Source organism: Kuraishia capsulata, genomic scaffold (assembly GCF_000576695.1).
Source record: "Kuraishia capsulata CBS 1993 genomic scaffold, Kuraishia_capsulata_scaffold_1, whole genome shotgun sequence".
Classification (NCBI taxonomy): Eukaryota; Fungi; Ascomycota; class Pichiomycetes; order Pichiales; family Pichiaceae; genus Kuraishia; species Kuraishia capsulata.
In genome coordinates, this window is record NW_019172950.1 from 341,148 (window position 1) to 361,907 (window position 20,760).

The following is a 20,760-nucleotide window of genomic DNA, read 5'->3' on the forward strand; positions in this document are numbered from 1 at the left end:
CGTTCTTAGGGCAATCAAACACTCTCAGGTTAGATCAGATACCATTGGTCAGCATCTTGATCCAGTGGTAAACACTTAGCACTCATCAAAAGTCGACCACCTCCTCGTGTGTGGACCTTTGGGAAGTTTTGAGACACACTAGCTTCTTTGGTTGCTTCAGGCTTGAAATTGAAGTTCCTTGAACGGTTTTCGCGATGAGGAAGTGCAAAGTCTTTGTTGGAAACTCACATCCCGAGTTGGGGAAGCTTGTGTGTGATAGGCTGGGAATTGAACCAGCTCCCAGCACGTTGAAGAAGTTCGCCAATGGTGAGACCTCGGTACAGATTGGTGTATCTGTTAGAGACGAGGACGTCTACATCATCCAAAGTGGGTCTCCTCAGACGAATGACCATATCATGGAGCTCTTGATTTTGATTTCTGCGTGTAAGGGTGGTTCCGCTGCCAAGATTACTGCTGTTATTCCCCAGTTCCCATACTCCAAGCAGTCCAAGATGAAGAAGCACAGAGGAGCTATCACGGCTAGAATGTTGGCGAATTTGCTTGTCATGGCTGGTGCGGACCATGTGGTTTCTATGGATTTGCATGCTTCGCAGATGCAGGGTTTTTTCACCAAGCCAGTGGACAATCTCTACGGAGGCCCCACGTTGGCCAATTGGATCAAGCATTATGTTCCAGACTACTCGGAGGCCGTGGTGGTTTCAAAGAACCCCGGTGGAACCAAGAGGGTGACTTCTTTGGCTGACTCGCTCAAGATCAACTTTGCCATGTTTCACACCGACAGGAGGAGAAATAAGGACGCCTACAAGATCAAGGGAAAGAAGAAGACCTTGACTACCACCAAGAAAAACGAGGACGGTGAGGAAGAGGAGGATATCATAGTAAGCAATGGAATGCAGACAGCGAGAATTGTCAAAGGTCACGTTGTCGATGATGCGTATCCTGAACAAAAGCCCAAGACCCTGGCCAATGGCGACGAGCCAGTAGACAGGTACGCGTTGGGTGGCTCCTACGATGCAGACAACTCAGACGATGAAGACGAACCTCAGTATAATGCAGAGGAAAAGCTGATCACACTCGTTGGTAATGTGCAGAATAGACCTGCCATAATCGTTGATGACATGATCGACAAACATGCTTCTTTCATTGCTGCTGCCGAACATCTGAGACTCAACTGTGGTGCTAAAGAGTGCTACATTGTTGCGACTCATGGTATATTCAGCGATAACTGTCTGGAGACTTTGAATGACTGCAAGTACATTGACAAAATCATCGTCACCAACACCTACCCCATAGACGAGGCCAGGCGTGCGAGGTGCGAGAAGCTGGTGATCATCGACGTTTCTCCTATCTTTGCTGAGTGCATTAGAAGAGACCATTTCGGCGAGAGTATATCGGTTCTGTTTGACTCTCTCTCCGTCATCGCATAGTCTGCTTCACCGCAACACCAACTCCGAAATTCCAAAACCTAGAGGAGACCTCTAGCGAGATCCAGGGAGGCCTTTACGATTTTTCAGTTACCGAATCTTATCTGTTTTCGCTCGCCGCTCAATGCGGCCGTAGTGTTCTTTTTTTTTTGCGCTTTTGAACCAATGATGCAGCCACTTTGGGCTGCAGGACCAGCTTTTTCCCACGAAGTTGTGTACTAACGGAGCATTGGGATATCAACCTAAACCGGAGCCATGCTATATCCAATACTCTTCACGGAGTATTGGGCCTATCAGCTCCAAATCAGCTTTTCAGATGCTTTACTTTTCAGTTAAACTGATTGAAAAGTGACGAAAAAAGCTGATGACATAATCAATAATTAGCCGAAGCACTACATATTGACACCCTTCCCGTTTGGGGCCCCTTCGAATCATTCCATCACGACTTTTTTGCACTCTTCTTCTGTAGCTTGTTGCAGGTTTTTTCTACATCAATATATTACACCGGACACATGAACGCGTACAAAAGGGTAAATGCCTCCAGTTTTGGCACGGAGACACAGGTCGATGAGACCACTGCTGCGTTGCAGAGTTTGGGTATGCGGATAAGGAAGTCTGTTGCAGATGGTTATATGGTTCCTCAGAACGGTCAGAATGCTTTCAACGATTACAACAGTCGTAATGGCGGTGTGGTCGCCCCAAATATCCAGAGAGTTCCTCTCCCAGAGAGATTTGCAAACAACCCACCATCATTGACATACAACGGATCCACGGCTTCGTCGCTGGCCGGATGGGAAAACGAACTAGAAAGACCTGTTATACATCAGATGTCCGCCTCTGGAACCTCTCCAATCAAACGTGGCCGCGAAGACGACTCTGGCGAGTCGGAATACGTCAATGTTCACCACCAGAAGAACCTTTCGGACTACGTTGGCCGCTACGGACAGCTGTCTTTCAACGAGGACTTTTAAATGATGATCACCAGGGTGCCCAGATGGTCCCCCAATGGTGCCCAGATGGTCTATACGACCGCAAACAATGATGTCTCACGTTTCTTCTCCTGATATTTGTTCTTTTCTATCTAATTATATACGGGGATGTCCTCATCCCCACGCTGGGTCAACGGAATACGCGTACTTTCTTTTGATTGTGGTTTCTAGATCCCGTAGGTTCAATCTAGCTACATCAAAGTCCATTATTTATGCCACTTGAATCCAAAATTCCGACTTTTTTTGGAATATTTCACAAACACCTGACTCCACACACTCAAGCCTCGTGGAGTCGTGCCGCACTGATCTTTCAGCCCTGCCTAAAATTCAGTCGATCGCCAGCCTTTAAAAAAAACCGCCAGTATGGACTCTGTTTGCCAAAATCACATCTGCATCAATGGGAGCGGCCGATTCCAAGCTCCGGTTCAAGAACCACGTGTTCCGACTCTCGGATTCCACCACGGAAATTCCGCCCAATAGCGAATATTGGGATACGGTAAGTAGCCAGAGACGGTCCTAGACCTGCTTCTATAGAGATGACCCCCATGGAGTATCACATGGAAACAGCAGATAATAGGTACTAACACATGCTCCAGTTTTGGCGTGAACCGCAATCGGCAAATGATATATTCAATTTGCTTACTCCCTCTGATATAAGGACCATTCGCGATGCAAATAAACAGCAGTTCTTGCGACTGCTCAAGGTCATCAGCGACCGACTGCTGTTCCTTACGGGACAGCGAAATGTTCCAGCGCGCAGTTTCCAGAAACAACACCAACTCAATTGTATACGACTTTTGACGAAGCTCGTGCCGTTTTTATACGAAGACCACACATTGGCCGAAGACGAGAGAACGTTGTTCTGGACCCAAGCCAAAGCCTCCTCCTCCTCACCCCAGGCTGAAGCCGAGGCCGATTCGGATGACACTCCATTGGGAGCTAGACTGGTGTTTGCATGTGTGGACTTGCTATTCACTGCGAATTTTACGGTTCCGAAAGCCCGGGTTGAATTGGCGAATACCGTGGATCTTTCTATCTGGGAACCCGGTATCGGCTTGAGTGGAAAGTTTCAACAGCCGAGGGTTGAGATCGATAGTAATAGACTCGAAGTTTTGAGGCTACTTCTGGTTCTTTGTTCACAATGTCTCTACGAAACGCCTCCTCAACTTATCTCAAATGGCTCGCGCTTCTTAACAGTTATGACGACTTCGTTGCCGCGATTGAAGACCCTCACCTTGATATGCTCGCTGCTCAATCTCGCTTGCAGGACAATGGGAGCTCCCGGTGACCAGACCGGATTGGACAGCACAAACCCGTCTTTTGTGCATTTGAGAGTCTTGATGGCTTCCCATGCTATCCAGCTGCTTACGTTGATGATCGTTTATCCACTTCCCAAGACTGATGTCTCCTTCCTGAAGGAGACTGGAATTTTCACTGAGACACCTCTCAATCTTACGAGGCATTTCTGTGGAAAACTCCACAAAGAGAACGAACTGGAATTTTTAAGAACAGGTCTTTTGGCTCCGCTACGTGCTCCTCTTATCAGTGCATCTGATACCAACAATGCCAACGTGATTAGCTCTTTTGTCAGTGGGGCTTTCAGTGCAAACGAACCGTCAGTTTGGTGTATCGAGAGCATAATGCTTGTATGGGAATTCTACCAGCTGAACAGAAGATTCCGATCCTACATTGCCACGAATTTCGGTAACTCTCTGATGGTCTCGTTGCTTTATTATGTTCATTCCTACAGAAAACAGGAAGCCTACCGGAACGTTGTGCGGATTTGCTCCTACTTCTTCCTCTATCTCTCGGCAGATCCTCTTATTTGCAATTCCGTTCTGGCTTCTTTCCCATCCGAAGAATACGCTATTCTTCCACAGACATTCAAGCTTTCGGTTGCTCCTCTTACGTACCGAGACTTTCTCGTTTCCCACTCCTGTGCGATGCTGCTGGACTTGTCCACTTCTGTGTTGAGACCTACTCTGGTTGAGTGGATATACAATCTTCTGCCTCTGGGAAATCAGCCTGGCAGAGATGTTGTTCCCACGATGAACAGACGAGCGTCTCGCGATATCACTAACGGTGCTTCTCTTGGGTCTTCTTCGACGTCTCCTTCATTGAGTGCTCCAGTCAACATAGTGGCTCAACAGAGGATTGGCTCGGGAATATCGTACCCAACAGCCACCTTGTTAACGCAGTTGATTCTTCGGTTCTCTGCTATTGGTTTCCTCCAAGAAAATGCCATAAATCCGGACCTTTTGGCATTATTGGTGAGGGCAATCTGCCATGCTCTTTGCAGGTTCTCCAAAAATTTCAGTGCGCTAATCTTCATCATCTGCAGAGACAAAAAGGTTTATACCGACGTTTTGAATATCATCAACCGTCTCGATGCTATCCAGAAAGAATCGGCCAAAAACTCGCCAATAGTGAACCCTGAAGACTCAGACATAGATGATCATTTCTCACTCTCAGATAGGAGCTCTATTGCTCTTGATTCGCAGGAAGGCTCGCAGAACATGGCAGATGAAGATGAATCGTTCATGAGACCAAGACCACCTGTTGGAATGTCTGCCAAAGCAAAGGGAAAACTTGTTGCAGGAGCTCCTCTTCATGCCAAATGGGCTGGGTCCAAAGCCATGGCAATTATCCTAGAGTTCATTCAAGTCACCACAAAAAATGTGCCAGAGTTCTCCAACGACTCGCCTACCGATACGGCAACTTTGATCTCGAAAATCGAGGACTTGGACTACTCCAATCTCATCATTTCCAACATACACAGAGGCGAGTTCCTGCCTTCTAAAACAGGCTTTGAGCCTTTGAAATTCACCTGGTCCAACATGTCGTTGGGATGGTATTGCAGTATTCTGTGGGGATGCATATTCGTCAATTACGATGTGAATAGACGGAAAAGGTATAGTGTCTCTGGTTCAATATCGGTGTTCAAGAAGGCTGCCATTGACTGGGGGTTTTCCAAATGGAGCAACTCAGAGGCTGCGCTCACAGAAATAGCAGAGAACGCAATGAGCGACGTTGGCACTTGGCATGGAACACACGTGAAAGTGTTCAAAATCAAAGAAAGAATGAGGGATACGCCCACTCTTATGCAGCCACGAGGTGCTGTTGATGCTGTTGCCGACTCGCTGGTCAAGCGACTAAACGACTTCAGGTTAGGCAGAAACGGCAGTGTTGTGGACTCTTCTGCTCCAGGAACTCCAGATACCATTTCAGGCTCTTTTTTCAGAACTCACAATCCTTTTGGTGGGCCTACAGACAGTCCTGCCCCTGATTCGCCCAGGCCTCTAATGATTACGCCAAGAGGCTCTGTTTCAGGGACCCCTCGGGGGTCTGTTGTTGGGACTCCCGTTCTGACTCCGCGACCATCATTTTCTGAGATTGCCAGAAGAGAAGATTGAGACTCGCAGATTTGGAGAGGTAACAATTGATAGTTGATGATCCACGAAAGGTTTCTAACAGTATATACATATATACTCTCTTATAATGTCTGTTAACGTCTCCAGAAATACTTTATATTCAAACTGCCTTGAGCAGGTTAGCTTGGACCTTCAATTACTTGGTCATCCGTAATGACCATTATCTACCTTATACCTATACACGTCTCATGAAACATTACCTTCTTCTACCACCCTTCTTGGTGACCACAGTGAACCCGTCTTCATCCACTATTGGACCTTTGACTTCATCAACATCCATGTCCACATCATCGTCATGAGCGTGCTCGTGGCCAGTGTGATCTTCATCTTCCTCGTCATCAGAAGACTCCGGGTTCTCGGGATCTTCCTCAACGTGCACATGCGCAACCGCATTTCTCGAACGATTGGCCTGTTTTATCTGCCATCTGGCATACATCTCCTGGACCTTAGTATAGTCTTGCCGGGCGCAATCTCTGTAACAATTGACGATGTTATGGGCAACCAGAACCGTGGTGTCGTCCTCCACAAAAACCTCGAACTCGTCTTCCATTGCATTGAACAGAACCTCGTGAATCGCGAAAACGTCAAGCTCCTTGTTGTCTCTGAACAGATCAACCACCACACCCGTGATCCAGTCTCTTTTCTCCTCACCATGCTGACCTCCCCAGCCGTTGTCAACCGCTATAGATAAGGTGTCCCACTTGTGGATATGCATCGAGACACCCAGCTCGAAATTGGCCTGCTGGCGCTCGTCATGAAATAGCAGCGTAGCCTGGTCTTTGGGAGCACTGACATAATCAGTGACGTCTATGCTTATGGACATTTTTGCAGCTGGCTCTGTTTTGAAGAGTATAGAGTAGCTCTCTTGTCAACCATATTTCACCTGAAAAAAAATTACAGACATGTCCCCAAACGGGAATTTGAGTTTCGGCACACAATCTGGATCATTAACCGTCCCAAAAAGGCAATTTGGTTCGTGCACCACAGATTGCCATGCAAGCAACAAGCATGCACTCAAAGTTTGGAACCGAAGGTCCAGCAGAGTTGAACTGGTAAACAACAGGTGAAAGGATTTGTGCTGCCAAAGTGAATAAACTTGTACAGCCATGTCGAAGGTGAACCCCACTTCTATCAAGATAGAAAATGCCCTGAAGGCAATGGAGAACAGAAACGACCCGGCTAAAGCCCCACAGGATCCAACCGTGTACACCACCGATGAGGGCAACACCTACAAAACCACAGACAGAATCGTGAGTGATGTGGTTCCTCCAACAAGCTATCGGCCCACAGATTCAGAGGTTTTCAAGCCGAATGGACTTCCAGATTACCATTATCTTCAAGAGCACTTTCTCAAAGAAGGAAGACTTTCCGAACAGCAAGTGCTGAAGATTCTGCGGATGGCCACCAAGATTCTCAGCGACGAACCCAACATTTTGCATCTAGATGCGCCCATAACCGTTTGTGGTGACATACATGGCCAATTCTACGATTTGGTGAAACTTTTTGAAATCGGAGGAGACCCTGCGACTCACTCGTATCTATTCCTAGGAGACTATGTTGACCGCGGACTCTTTTCCATAGAGTGTCTATTATTGTTATATGCGATTAAGATCAACCATCCTAACACCTTGTGGATGTTGAGAGGCAATCACGAGTCCAAACGACTCACTGACTATTTCACTTTCAAGAGCGAGTGTTTGAGGAAGTTCTCCATGGCTGTGTACACCGATTCATTGGATTCGTTCCGAGCACTGCCGCTCTGTGCTATCATGAATAAGCAGTTTTTCTGTGTTCATGGAGGAATATCACCAGAGTTGGATACTCTACAAGATATAGAAAAACTTAACAGGTTTGTCAGGGAGATACCCTCGCACGGTCTAATGAGCGATTTGCTGTGGGCAGACCCAAGAGATGATTATGATGAAAATACCAGGGCTCCTGCTTATGTGAGGAACGAACAGAGGGGATGTTCGTATTCATGGTCGTACAGAGCTTCATGTGAATTTCTGGACAGAAACGGACTACTATGTATCATCCGAGCTCACCAGGCCCAAGATGCAGGATACAAAATGTACAAACGGACAGAAACGATGAAATTCCCAAGTATCCTGACCCTGTTCTCAGCTCCCAATTACTGTGGGACATACCACAATAAGGCTGCCATTTTGAAATACGAGAACGCTGTCATGAACATAAGACAGTTCAACTCGTCTCCGCAACCTTACTACTTGCCGCAGCTGATCGACGTGTTCTCCTGGTCTTTGCCTTTCGTGGGAAGCAAAGTCACAGAGATGCTACTGGCAATGCTCAATGTTTGTACCGAGCAAGAACTTCAGGATGAGTCTTTCGGCGGAGCAGTGGAGACGGAGCCCAAGCATGAGTTTTCGCCAGAGAATTTGGAAGCAAGGAAAGCTCTCAGGAACAAGATTTTGGCCATTGGACGGATGTCACGAATGTTCACAGTGTTGAGACAGGAGGCTGAGAGTGTGGAGCATCTGAGGACATTGGCTGGTGGAAGTTCGCTACCGCGTGGAGTTTTGCTGAGCGGTTCAGATGGTATCAATAAGAAGATCATGTCGTTTGAAGAGGCACGGATTGCAGACATGAAGAATGAGGCTATGCCACCTTCATTGGAGGAAAGAAGGCAGGAGGACAAAGAGCACGAAATTCGGCTGCAAAGGCAATTGAGTTTTGAAGAAGATAATGAAGAATGAGAAAATGCGATTATCAAAATGCATATATCGGAACATGGCATTGGCAATATCTTCTTGCTCTATTATGACATCATTTCGACCAGCGAACTAACTTGTCATGTGTTTGTGAACACTATTAAAAGGAACCTTGTAAATTGTCCCAGTAATTTTTCCGTAGAAAGAAAACGATCAAGCCTTCTTGAAGAAGTGGATACTAAGAAATGGATACAGGGAGATGTATGCATGCCAGCTTCTGGCCTATGCACAAGTACATATGCCAATCTGTTGATACTGAAGCAGGATCTGTGGCCGATACCAGGCAGCTCCTGCTAGATAGAAAAGTTTTTGAGGGGTTTTGAAATATAATCCTCAGACCATATAACAGTTCGTTCGACGTTCTAGACGTGAGTTGCAAATTTAACTGACGCAGAGCTGGCTTGGTGGTCCACACTATCAGTCTAACGACGGCAAGAATCACTAGATAAGCCACAAGGGCTTAAAAAAATTCCCTGAATGGAACACCTCCAGAATAAACACAATCCGGAAAAGATAAGATCCGTTTTTCCGGTAATTTCTGGTGTACCGAGCACATATGGCATATTCTACCCGGATGCATTATTGAAGCCGCATGCCTGCGTGGCACCCTATTGTAAGGCCATGTGTTTAGACGGCATGTCTCACACGCTTCCTTCAGGAATAAACGTGTGGTAGATTCGGGTCTGTTCTAACCAAGTTCGTAGCCCAAACTGAGAATCAACATCTACATCACAATATTGGTAGGTTGGTCAAAAACGAATTCCCACCAGTTTGAACACTAGCATGGCCCCGCCAGGGATTTTGTACAAGCCTTCATTCGGCTGAAATATCGACTAGCAGAATTGTTTGTCGCATAAACATATTTTCATTCCGGTAGCAAATGGTTTGGCCTCAACCCCGAGAACAGAACGCCATCGTTAGACCATTTTAAAAAGGAATTAGCATGTAGCAGCTAGCCACACTGCTAACAAATACTCCCAAAATAGTTCAGCAGAAGCTTTTCGTGGCTGTCCATGTGATAGTGATAGGTTCTGTGTCCTTTTAGGAAGTTGCATGCCTCTCAATCCGCTCCAGAAGGAGCCATCCGGTTAAGCGGTGTAACCCAGAATGCTGGGGCCATTGATGACGCCATAACCGAAACCAGCTCTAAATAATGTTCCCATACAACCATCGTTAAACGAATCACAGATGTCCAGGTTGGGTTGGTCGTGCGATAAGACGGCCGTCCCGGCTTATCATCAACTCGAGCAGTCGGTTAGCAGTATGGAACCGAATCTGGGCTTAGAATAAAGTTTTGGCTCAAGAATTGTCGTTTTTCATTTGAATACTACCGAAATTAATCGTATCATTCTAGTTTTATGAGAACTTGCATCCTGATGGCTGCAACCGGGTTTCCATGGAACGCGAAGCTCATGCCCTCAAGCCTCATCCTATATGGTGAGAATCTCAGTCAACCAAGATTTGGCGTATTACTCCAAGGCTTAAACAGATTAATATCATGGGTCATATATAATGTTTTGACAGAATTAGCTGGTCAATCGGAGCTCCTGACAGCATAAACAACCCACCTGTTACAAAGTATCTTATCGTGATCTAGGTCGAAACACAGTAGTCTTACAGAACCTCAATTGCGTCTACTCCGTTCTCCCCCAAGTTCAAGAATATTCAAATCATGAGATAATTTTCATTAGCGTTAAAAGTGTCTACTAATTTAGCCAATAATCATGAAAGTGTAGTGATAAGAGGGCTAGTTTTTGGTCTATGCTTGTTATAAAATTACAGTGGTTTGAAGCCCCGGCCTGAATTTTCACGGCTGTGTAGTGCGGGATAATCTACACAACAATGTTGTAGATTTTAACTTTAGGGGTTGGATCAGTTTTCAAAACCAACTATATTGTTTAAGGAGTTGTTGAGCATAGATGAATAAACATCCGAACAAATGACAACCAATTGCCTAACAATTTCGGGTTTCTGATGCCACAATAACGCAGGTGTACTACTATTGAGAAAGTCCACACCTTCTTTGATTCAAACACAATTCCATTAAAGTATAAACAGCAAACACAAAAAGCATGAAGAGATATCGAAAAATACATGGTCAAGAGCCAGCTTCAACGAAAACATTTTTGAAGTTTGTCAAGAATACAGTCGGGTGAGCCGATTACCACTTGTCTGGGCCAAAGGCTTCGCCGGTTTTGAGAATAACCTGGATGGCTGTGCCGTCATAGTCACTGGTGTTAAGGACGTTGTTACCCCACCAGTTGATGTTTGGAGTGTTGGTCAAAGAAATGGTCAAGAAGATGATCAACGAGGACCATGCAAGACCGATGTCCAAAGCCGCAGAGAGGGTGTAGTTGTACTTAGACCACCAGTGGAACCACTTTGACTTGACGAACCAGCCGAACACCATACCAACGGTGCAGTAAGCACCATAGTTGTATGGAGTGGCAGGTGGGATGTAACCGGTACCGGAGAAGAACACTGGCCAGTTGAGGTACTTAATGTACGAGTTTGGCCACTTCTTCAAAACAAGCCAGTTGAAGAGAGGGGTGACGGCTCCGATGATGAAGAAGAACAACAGGCCGTAATAAGTCTGACCGTGCGAGTATTGACGTTGTGGACCAATCACACCCCAAATGATGGAAGCATTGAAGAAAACACGGGCTCCCGGACAGGTGAAATGAGAAGGCTGGGTAGACTGGCAGACTTCCTTGATGGAACCCCTAGCCCATTGCATGACGGCAATTTGGACCAAAGCACCCCAGATTGTGGCAATAAATTGGGCAGAGAATAGAAGTCTTGGGGAGATCTTCATATAGTGACCCAGCTTCATGTCCTGAGCAAAGGTAACAGCCTGACTGTTGGTGATGTAACCGAAGGTCTTGAAGAACATCATGCAAATTGGCTTACCTGGGACCATGTAACCGATGATGAACTCGGTGATGACATTGAGACCAACAGCAATGTTAGTGATGGCAAAAACTATTCCGACGGGGATCAGCATGAAGACAGCGATCAAAAGAGCAACGACAAGCGCCCACACTGGCATTTCGGTGTTCCATGCTCTAATACAGGCGATAGACAGACCAAAGAAAACCAGGAAGACGATTCCATACCACCATTCTGGAACACCTCTGTATTGCTTCATCAGGCGGGAGTGCACATCTGGTTTGACATTTCTAAGTTGCTTCATAGTTTGCCAAATATCCCCACCGTGGAAGAGGGCGGTGTGAACAACGGTAGCGGTAAAAGAAGCAAACGACAGACCATACGAGATGGCGAACGTGGTGGACAAAAAGAGTGGGGAGTATGCCTCGTATGCCTCCTTGTTGAAGGAGAGATCTGAGTTGACAATCTTTGAGACATTGTAAGTGGATTGGTAACGGTCCCACGATGATGAGTCAGAGATTGGCAAGTACTTTCCGTACCAGACGTTTCTGTAATGCAAAATTGGAACGATAAACCAGAAGATGAACACCATAGAAAAGAAGATGGTCACAATTGTTGAAAGAGGTGGAACCAATGGAGAACCAATATAACCGTTAATCTGGTTCCAGTCAAAAGTGATAGGAATGATACCCAAACCGGTAGAAGCGCCAAACACCTGGTTGACAATCACGTTGTTGGGAGCAATCCACGTTGGCCATGCAAAGTACGACAATGCCTGGAAGATGTAACCAGGGAACCAGTACCAGAGGAAAGCAGCGATGAAGACATACAAGAAGAATTTAAGTCTCGAGATCTTCCATCCATTGGCAACGTGGTTGTCGTTGACGTGAATGTTGGTCAAAAAGGTGGACAACACCAAGTCGGAGGGCCAGATCATGTTGGCCGGTTCAACAAGAATCTTTCTCATGAGACCAGCAAAAGCAAACCCGATACATTGGGTGGACCAGATGGCCACCAGGTCAAATCCCCAGCCAAAGTCTACACCGTAATGGGCGTTCATACTCAGCAAGATATCAGTGGCATAAGCAGATCCACTACCGAAAGACACGTTAGCCATGATGGTGATCAGAGCGTGCTCCTTCAGGTTGAAAGGACCAGGGTTCAAAGGGATTCCCAAAAAGTTCACATTTGGAACAACCCTCTCCCAAGCTCTACCAATGGGCCAGGCCAAAATAGAAGTCACGAGCGAAGTGATGTAGAAAGATGGGGAGTGCATGGAGAACAGCAGGTTCATACCAGATCCAATGGTGGTCATGATCATACCCAAAACCCACATTCTCCAGGTGTTCTGGGGAATAGTCGGGTCATCACTGGATAGAACGGCAGCTCTGACCTCAGGGTATGGAGAGTCGTCCTCAATAAGGATCTGAGCATAGGCATCATCGTCAACCTCTTTGGACAGACGTTCAGCAAGAGGATCGTACTCAGAAGCAGCAGACTTGACAGGAGAGATATCCTCGTTGATTGGGACGATGTCCGCCTCTTCGATATCCCTCTCCTTAGTCGTGAAGAAATCCTTGACTTTTTCCATGGTGTATTGTGCTCGTTATGAGAGAGGACTGCAATACCAAATTCCAAAGAAAAGATTCAACAGAGAAATAAAGAAAAGTCAGAGCGTGAAAAAGAATGGAAAATACGGGTTTATATAAACTGGAAACCTTGGTTGCGAGAGATAACACAATTTGCTGATAGAGTGAGCAAACGGAAACTCGCCGTTCGCAATCTCAGATAAACTTAGACAATGCCATACATTCGGCCATTTCATTAGAGAAAACTACATGTTAATTGTCTTTGACAGGCTTCCATTCGATGGTACGGCATGAGCGGAAACTGTAACTACGGCTCTCTGATCTCCATTTCCGACAAATACCCGCCTAGGCTGTGGGGCCTGGGTCTCTGATAACACAGAGATAGAAGATGTACAGCGTGCAAAAATAGTTTTGGCCTTTGCGGTTTCAGTAGAAAAAGCAAATGAAATCCAGTGAATGTTATTCGTCAATCTTAGTCCGTTTTTCTTTTGTTGTTAGAAGCAATCTATATGGAAAAATGCGTGGAGTTTTCTGAGTGACCGGAAACTTCGAGATCTGTGGTTTCACGGTGGCTTTAAATCTTGCAAGGCACATTTCCAAAATGTGTTGCCAAGGCGGGAGGATCCGGTGGAAAGTGGTAGGGCGTTCCCCTTGACAAAAAAACGGTAGATAGCTGTCGGGTATATGTAAGTTGAAGAATGGTCCTACCACTAAGTAACGTACGCCCTTTTGATTTTTGTCTGTTCATTTTTCTACCCTTGTCCTTTTTGGCCTTCTCCCCGTTCTTTAGATCTGTGAGCTGTTCCCCTCCGACTGGTCAGGCGATAAAATCGATATTGTCAAAGTCCTAAAACGCATCCTGTAATGACGTCGGTTTCCGATTAGGTAGTCCAACACCAGCCTGCAGGTATTTCCGTCTGCAGCGGCTCTGGTGGATACGACCCGATTGTTTAAAAAAATGGATTTTGAGATCTGAAAGTCGAGATCGCATCGGCAATGAACAATATGAAACAATAAAAACAGAAGTCAGAATGCTATTTATTTGTATAGTGAAACTTCGATATATAGTACACTCGTTTTGCTAGATAAGTTACAGTGCCCGAACTGAGCAGTTTTGAGAGGTTCGGGAGTTCTCTTCCAAAGGTGTAGATTGTTGAAACGGCTATTAGCATTTGATACGGCTTTTTGAGCCTAAAATTTTGATACATGCTACCTCCTGTTCCTCAAGAAAAACTCATCAACAGTACTTGTCCCTGAAGTGGCGCGCTGATGCCATGTGATCCTCTCCTCAAAGAACTTGGACTTGAACTGCTCAAAGATCTCCTTACTCTTAGGAAAACTCACACTGTTTTGCTGGAAAAACCTGTCTCCCCACATATACACAAACCGTTCCATGTCGCTGACGCTGATAAAGTCAGACGTCAGCTGCGATGGATGAGACAGGTTTGGATGAGTAGTTGTCTGTTGCGAAATGGACCTGTTGACCTGGTTCTCAAGCGGCAAGAACGAGTTTAACTGGTTGATATGATACCCCGGGTGAGGCTGTTGAACTTGCTGAACCTGGTTCTGCAAGGCTTGGCTTTGCTGTTGCGACTGAGTTTGTGGCTGTTGAACCTGCGATTGAGACTGCTGCTGCGATTGCTGCGATTGGGGCTGTTGCCCCGTCTGTTGTGGTTGCTGTGGTTGTTGAGAAGTCTGTCTTTGGGTGTATCTTCTGCCAAGGGGAGGGATTACCGCGCTCGAACCGGTAGGATCCTGATTCAAAAGCTGCGAAACTTCGTACGGAGTGAACCTGTCAGCCTGGCCCGAAGCAGCTGTCTCAATGGACGGAATCCCGTAGTCCGCACCTGTATCGGGGCCTCCAGTGGTGGAAAACCCATCGTGAAGCCCAACCTTTGGATCCACAGTGTCTACACCATCTAACTGGCCAATGCGGTTCCTCCCAACAGATTCACCGTTCACCATGTTCCTGATACTCGTATTGCTTCCGTTCCCGGCCCCACCATTACTGTTTCCAGGTGGCGATCTCACACCTTCAATATGACGATCCAGTCCATGTCTTCTCTTGAAAGTGGACAGCCATCCATGCGAAAACGAGTCCAACCGTTTTGGGTCTTCAACGCCAAATTTGTGTGCCATCTGCGACCAATATTCGCGCATCACGGGCTCCGTCAGTGGCTCGTTAGCAGCGAGTTTCTTCTGCACAAACTCGTACATTGCTTTGTTGATACGATCATACTTGAATCTGCTTTTGCGCTTTGTCTGTCTCATCATCTCACCGGTTGGGCCATCAACGGTCCTCGCCATATTGTAGCGCTCACGCAAATCCTGCTCGTTCTTCAGCCACTCGCTAAAACTCGAAGTAGAGATCGAAAACCTCTCTCTAAAAAACTCCACAGTCTCACTCTGAGGCCGTTTAGAACTGTGAAAGTGATTAAGAATCATGATCTTCTGCTCCAGATTAGCCCTCGGAAGTCTTCCTAGTCGGGGAACGTCCAGTCTGGATTCCATCTTGCGGAAAACAATTGTCTCAACTATTGACAATAGTAATACCAATCACAAAATCAATCAAATATATCCTTGTATCAAATCTGAATGAAAATAAAGCAAAGAGGATCGAGTCAGTTCCTTTTAGTCGTCTTTGTTGAAGGGCCACAACGCGATTTGTTGTAGTTTTGAAAGCAGAGGTGTGGAAGCCGTCCTGTTTCTTGTATTGATTTAAGGGGGGTGGGTGGGACACGCAAAATGGACGAGATGAGAGAGATCATGGATAGAGGTTGAAGCAATCTGAAGAAGTAAAATTATATGGATGTATAGTGGAAGTTACATAATATACGTGAATGCTATGGTCTATTTCAAATAAATTCAAACGTGTTTCAATAAATCACTAAGCACATGATTATTAGCTCATGATTTGTGTACACTCGTGCTATTGAAGCAACCGCTATTGCCTGAGAATGGCTAAATTAACGACAAGCATACTTATAACTACTCTTCTGCATTCAGAATCTGTTTAGTGAGATCCAGCAGATCTGCTGACCCTCTCGAGAACACTTTCGTAGGCAACCTCGCTGAAGTCGGTACCTTGGATATCGGTGGAAACACCGTTCAAGGCCCTTCTGAGCGCATCCTTGCTACTGGCGTATACCATCTTGGATCTCACGTTGGCAGTATCTGGAGCCCACTGGTAGAAAACGATCTTGTTACGCTTGCCCTCGCCCTTGCCGAGCTCGTACTCAAAGTCGTAAATCGCGTACTTGCACTCGTCCTCGGGAAGCTCGCCCAGGAATGAGTCGTAGTCGGTGTCAGCGCTGGTCTTCTCAACCACAATCTCGGTCTTGGCATCGTTGAGCTTGTAGATGATGTACTTGATTTTCTTTCCCAGCTTCAATTCGTTGAACGCCTTGAGCGCATCATCGGAAACGGCAACACTGAACAGTTAGTATGTTGTGGATCTTCCCTTTAGGCAATTCAGCCGCGACTAATCACCACTAATTTACTCACCCTGATCTGGACTGTAACGAAGTTAGCACACTTGAAACATAACAATATCACGGAGGCGACAGGCAGATCTCGAATTCCATTGCTCGTGCCAATCTTTTTGCAGGCAGTCCGCACATTCAATGGCTCAAACCACTGATCTTCCGTCACAATTGAACACACATACCATGTTTTTTTTTATTTCAATTGGGATGAATAAAGCAGTATTATTGAGTAGAAAGGGGGCGCTCTTGTCGACAGCGAAGGCCACCTGGTGTTCCGGAGTGTCGGTGCTGCGTAACCAATTTGTCTGCCCACCCTAACGCGTCTCCGCAAAATAGAAGACTGGCCTACTTCTAAATTGGCACGCTCTCTTTTCTTGAAATTGTTTTTAGCTTGTTTAGAGTGTGTCCAGATGGATGATGAAACTGTTTCCGGTTTCCACGAGCGATTGGTGAATCTGGAGCACCAGATCTTACCGTCATACTCTGGAGCTCGCGAGAACGATTCGATCCGTGAACAGATATACGATAGGTTACAGCGATTGCACGGATTTGAGGCCGAAAATCCGGAAATTCGCCAGTTCTTTAGTTTACTGAGAGGTGAGTAGTTTGGAACAATCAGCTGGCGTTCTCATATATTTTTGGTTGCTAACTCTGAATAGCAAACGGTATGTACCTTGATCTTCCAGGTTTGGGAAAGCCACAGTCAACGGAAGATATAAATGTCAAAAGGGCTGTCGTTCTTTCACAGCTGGATTCAATGCGTAAGCTATTGGCCAAGTATGATGAAATGTTGTTGCTTGTTCCCGTGCTCGACAGACTCAATACGTCCATTTCGCAGTTACCCCACGGCTTTGAGAGTGAGATCGACATGATGAGAGTGGCCCTAAATAAGGTGGTATCTAAGTTCAACAAACTAAGTCTGAGGTCTATTGAGACAGTGGAGTATGTTGCTCAGTGTGTTCAGCGAGAGAACCAGAATTGGGCTGACGTTGAGAGCAGGTTGAGGGCGATAGAGCAGAGACTGGACGTGAAACTTGCGCAGAATTCAGTGTAACGGATACTGTTGAATATTGGAACAGGTCTGAAATTCTTCTCAGAATCAGCCAGTCCTCTATTCATACAAAAATCGAAAAACTACGGAATTAGGAACTCACGATAAGCAATCTTGTGCGGCTCACGGCCAGCTGTCTCTAACGAGACACCTTGATTTTGCATTTCCGACAAAAGGTCCCTTTGTGATCAAACCAGCTTGTCATTGACTCCTTTATGACTGATATGAGTCATAAGTCACGCACAGTGTGTCTTTGCTGCAATAAAACGGTGAGTCTCGTGATCTCGTGATCTCGTGATCTCGTGATGAGTCAGGAGCCGGAAACGAAGCGGTTAGCGATAACGCATGTAAACGGCTAAATATGCTGGCCAAGAAAAATTCCTCGGGTCAAATTATGTTGCCAAGCTGGTTGTTTTGGATGCTTGGGTGTTTTTCATTTTGGTGGCTTGCAGACCGCCATAAATGAGTTCCAACATACCGTCTCTACGTCCTCGTGGCTTGTGGAGACTTGTGTTATCAGCTACACTCTCCCTTCTTATCTAACGCTTTCATTAAATTATGAACTAAAAATTTGAAATAGCGACTAAGCAACTACACGGAGATCACCAAGAAGCTGGGCCAAAAAAATCCCCAGCTGCGAGCACCTCCTGGATGGCAGTGTTCGTCATGTCCATGGTCTCATCGGTTATATTGTTACCCCACCACGAGATAGCAGCTGTCTTAGTGAGCGAAATAGTCAGGAAGATGAGCAGCGAAGACCAGGCAAGACCGATGTCGAGACCTGCAGATAGAGAGTAGTTGTACTTGGACCACCAGTGGAACCACTTCTTCTTGATGAACCATCCGAAGAAGATTCCGACAACACAATACGAGCCGTAGTTATAAGGAGTTGCTGGAGGGATCATATTGGTTCCAGAGAAGAACACTGGCCAGTTGAGGTACTTAACGTACGAGTTTGGCCACTTCTTAAGAATCAGCCAGTTGATGATTGGCAAGATGGCTCCGATGATAAAGAAGAAGAGAGTCCCGTAGTAAGTCTGACCGTGCGAGTATTGACGTTGTGGTCCAATGACACCCCAAATGATGGACGCGTTGAAGAAAGTACGGGCTCCAGGACAGGTGAATTTATCGACCTGAGTGGTGGAACATACGTTTTCGTAGGCACCTTGGGCCCATTTGAGAACGGCGATCTGGACCAAAGAACCCCAGATGGCAGCGGTAAATTGAGCAGTGAACAATAGCCTTGGCGAGATCTTCATGTAATTACCCAGTTTCATGTCGGACGTGAATTGAATTGCTTGGAAGTTGGTGATGTAGCCGTAGGTCTTGAACAGCATCATAGCAATTGGCTTACCTGGGATCATGTAACCGACAATGACCTCGGTAATGACGTTAAGTCCGACTGAGATGTTGGTAATAGCATGAATAATACCTGCTGGGATCAGCATAATTATGGCGATGCAAAGGGCAACCACAAGCGACCACACCGGCATCTCGGTGTTCCAAGCTCTAATGGTAGCAACAGACATACCGAAGAATATCACGAACACAATGGCATACCACCACTCAGGAACGTTCTTGTACTGTTTCATGAGTCTGGAGTGAACATCCGGCTTCATATTTTTCCACTCTCTGATAGTAGCAACGACATCTGCACCATGGAAGAGCACTGCATGCACGATGGTGGAGGTGAAAGATGCAAAGGACATGCCGTAGAAAACGGCAAATGTGGTGGACAAGTACAATGGCGAGTATTCCTTGTACTTTTCTAAGTTCAGTGACAAGTCTGAGTTAATGATTCTGGAAACGTTGTAGGTTTTCTGGAAACGGTCGTAGGAGCCAGAGCTTGACATTGGCAAGTACCTTCCGAACCAGGTGTTGGTGTAGTGGAGGGCTGGGGTCACGATCCAGAAGATGATCACCATGGAAGCAAAAATGGTGACTATTGTGGAGATTGGGGGCACAAGTGGAGATCCAATGTATGAAGAAATCTGGTTCCAGTCAAAAGTGAGCGGAATGAGACCAAGACCAGTGTAGGCTCCAAAGACCTGGTTCACCACCACGTTATTAGGAGCAATCCACGTTGGCCATGCAAAGTAGGAAAGCGCCTTGAAGATATAACCTGGGAACCAGTACCAGAAGAACGAGACCAAAAATATTATCAGAAAAAATTTAAGTCTCGAGATCTGCCATCCGTTAGCAGTGTGATTGTCGTTAACGTGAATGTTGGTCAAGAAGGTGGACAGAACCAAGTTCGAGGGCCAGATCATGTTGGAAGGCTCCACAAGGATTTTCCTCATCATACCAGCATATGCAAACCCTATACATTGGGAGGACCAGATCAACACGAGATCGAATCCCCAGCCAAAGTCCACTCCGTAGTGCTGGTTCAATGCCAGAATAACCGCAGTAGCATAAGCTTGACCAGAACCGAAGGACACGTTGGCCATGATGGTGATCAAAGCATGTTCCTTCAAGTTGAAAGCACCTGGGTTAAGAGGAATACCAAACACCTTGAGGTTAGGCATAATCTTCTGCCATGCCCTACCGATAGGCCATGCCAACATGGAGGTAACCAGGGCGGTGATGTAGAATGAAGGGGAATGCATGGAAAATAACACGTTCATGGCAGAACCAATGGTGGTCATCATCATACCCAAAACCCACATTCTCCAGGTGTTCTGGGGAATTGTGGGATCATCGAAAGACGAGACCGCAGCTCTCACCTCTGGATAAGGTGAATCATCTGGAATATGGGTTTGTGCATATGCATCGTCATCAACTTCCTTGGTCAGCCTCTCAGCCAGAGGATCGTACTCAGAAGAAAGCGACTTGACAGGGACCACACCCTCTTGGTTGGTCAAGCTGCTATTTGCCTCGACCTCAATGTCGTTAGTGAAGAAGTCTTTAACCTTTTCCATGGTGCTCGCGGAATCTGCAGCCTCTAACGGTTGGCAAAGCACGTAGGGCTGGTGGCTAGGATATATATATATATATTCGTCAACGTGCCTAATCCACTCGAAAACTCTCACACTTCTACGATATCAATCTCCTATTGTGCATTATGTCCTCCGTCTCTAATCGCCGGGTGGGATTTTTTCGCGGGACTAACAAACTAGCGGATTTTTGCTCCGAGGTGGAAATAGCGATGATGGATTCACGGATTTTTGGTC

At 46.2% G+C, this 20,760-nt stretch overlaps 10 protein-coding genes across 10 annotated transcripts; 5 read left to right on the top strand and 5 right to left on the bottom strand.

Annotated features, from left to right (window-relative positions):
- Positions 1-194: 194 nt before the first annotated feature.
- Positions 195-1,427, top strand: KUCA_T00000184001 (uncharacterized protein; the record flags this gene model as incomplete). Its single annotated transcript, XM_022604699.1, has 1 exon — positions 195-1,427. The coding sequence occupies one exon, from the start codon at positions 195-197 to the stop codon at positions 1,425-1,427; it is 1,233 nt and encodes a 410-aa protein (XP_022456241.1).
- Positions 1,428-1,936: 509 nt separating this feature from the next.
- On the top strand, positions 1,937-2,395 carry KUCA_T00000185001 (uncharacterized protein; the record flags this gene model as incomplete). Its single annotated transcript, XM_022604700.1, has 1 exon — positions 1,937-2,395. The coding sequence occupies one exon, from the start codon at positions 1,937-1,939 to the stop codon at positions 2,393-2,395; it is 459 nt and encodes a 152-aa protein (XP_022456242.1).
- A 415-nt stretch (positions 2,396-2,810) lies between these two features.
- KUCA_T00000186001 (uncharacterized protein) lies at positions 2,811-5,826 on the top strand (the record flags this gene model as incomplete). Its single annotated transcript, XM_022604701.1, has 2 exons — positions 2,811-2,909; positions 3,010-5,826. The coding sequence occupies 2 exons, from the start codon at positions 2,811-2,813 to the stop codon at positions 5,824-5,826; spliced, it is 2,916 nt and encodes a 971-aa protein (XP_022456243.1).
- A 214-nt stretch (positions 5,827-6,040) lies between these two features.
- Positions 6,041-6,667, bottom strand: KUCA_T00000187001 (uncharacterized protein; the record flags this gene model as incomplete). The annotated part of the gene is made up of 1 exon (XM_022604702.1): positions 6,041-6,667. The coding sequence occupies one exon, from the start codon at positions 6,665-6,667 to the stop codon at positions 6,041-6,043; it is 627 nt and encodes a 208-aa protein (XP_022456244.1).
- Positions 6,668-6,950: 283 nt separating this feature from the next.
- On the top strand, positions 6,951-8,558 carry KUCA_T00000188001 (uncharacterized protein; the record flags this gene model as incomplete). The annotated part of the gene is made up of 1 exon (XM_022604703.1): positions 6,951-8,558. One exon carries the CDS (start codon positions 6,951-6,953, stop codon positions 8,556-8,558), a length of 1,608 nt encoding a protein of 535 aa, XP_022456245.1.
- Positions 8,559-10,734: 2,176 nt separating this feature from the next.
- Positions 10,735-13,053, bottom strand: KUCA_T00000189001 (uncharacterized protein; the record flags this gene model as incomplete). Its single annotated transcript, XM_022604704.1, has 1 exon — positions 10,735-13,053. One exon carries the CDS (start codon positions 13,051-13,053, stop codon positions 10,735-10,737), a length of 2,319 nt encoding a protein of 772 aa, XP_022456246.1.
- Positions 13,054-14,260: 1,207 nt separating this feature from the next.
- Positions 14,261-15,562, bottom strand: KUCA_T00000190001 (uncharacterized protein; the record flags this gene model as incomplete). Its single annotated transcript, XM_022604705.1, has 1 exon — positions 14,261-15,562. One exon carries the CDS (start codon positions 15,560-15,562, stop codon positions 14,261-14,263), a length of 1,302 nt encoding a protein of 433 aa, XP_022456247.1.
- Positions 15,563-16,064: 502 nt separating this feature from the next.
- On the bottom strand, positions 16,065-16,635 carry KUCA_T00000191001 (uncharacterized protein; the record flags this gene model as incomplete). The annotated part of the gene is made up of 2 exons (XM_022604706.1): positions 16,065-16,482; positions 16,607-16,635. 2 exons carry the CDS (start codon positions 16,633-16,635, stop codon positions 16,065-16,067), a joined length of 447 nt encoding a protein of 148 aa, XP_022456248.1.
- A 311-nt stretch (positions 16,636-16,946) lies between these two features.
- Positions 16,947-17,590, top strand: KUCA_T00000192001 (uncharacterized protein; the record flags this gene model as incomplete). Its single annotated transcript, XM_022604708.1, has 2 exons — positions 16,947-17,133; positions 17,196-17,590. The coding sequence occupies 2 exons, from the start codon at positions 16,947-16,949 to the stop codon at positions 17,588-17,590; spliced, it is 582 nt and encodes a 193-aa protein (XP_022456249.1).
- A 599-nt stretch (positions 17,591-18,189) lies between these two features.
- KUCA_T00000193001 (uncharacterized protein) lies at positions 18,190-20,508 on the bottom strand (the record flags this gene model as incomplete). The annotated part of the gene is made up of 1 exon (XM_022604709.1): positions 18,190-20,508. One exon carries the CDS (start codon positions 20,506-20,508, stop codon positions 18,190-18,192), a length of 2,319 nt encoding a protein of 772 aa, XP_022456250.1.
- Positions 20,509-20,760: the final 252 nt, after the last annotated feature.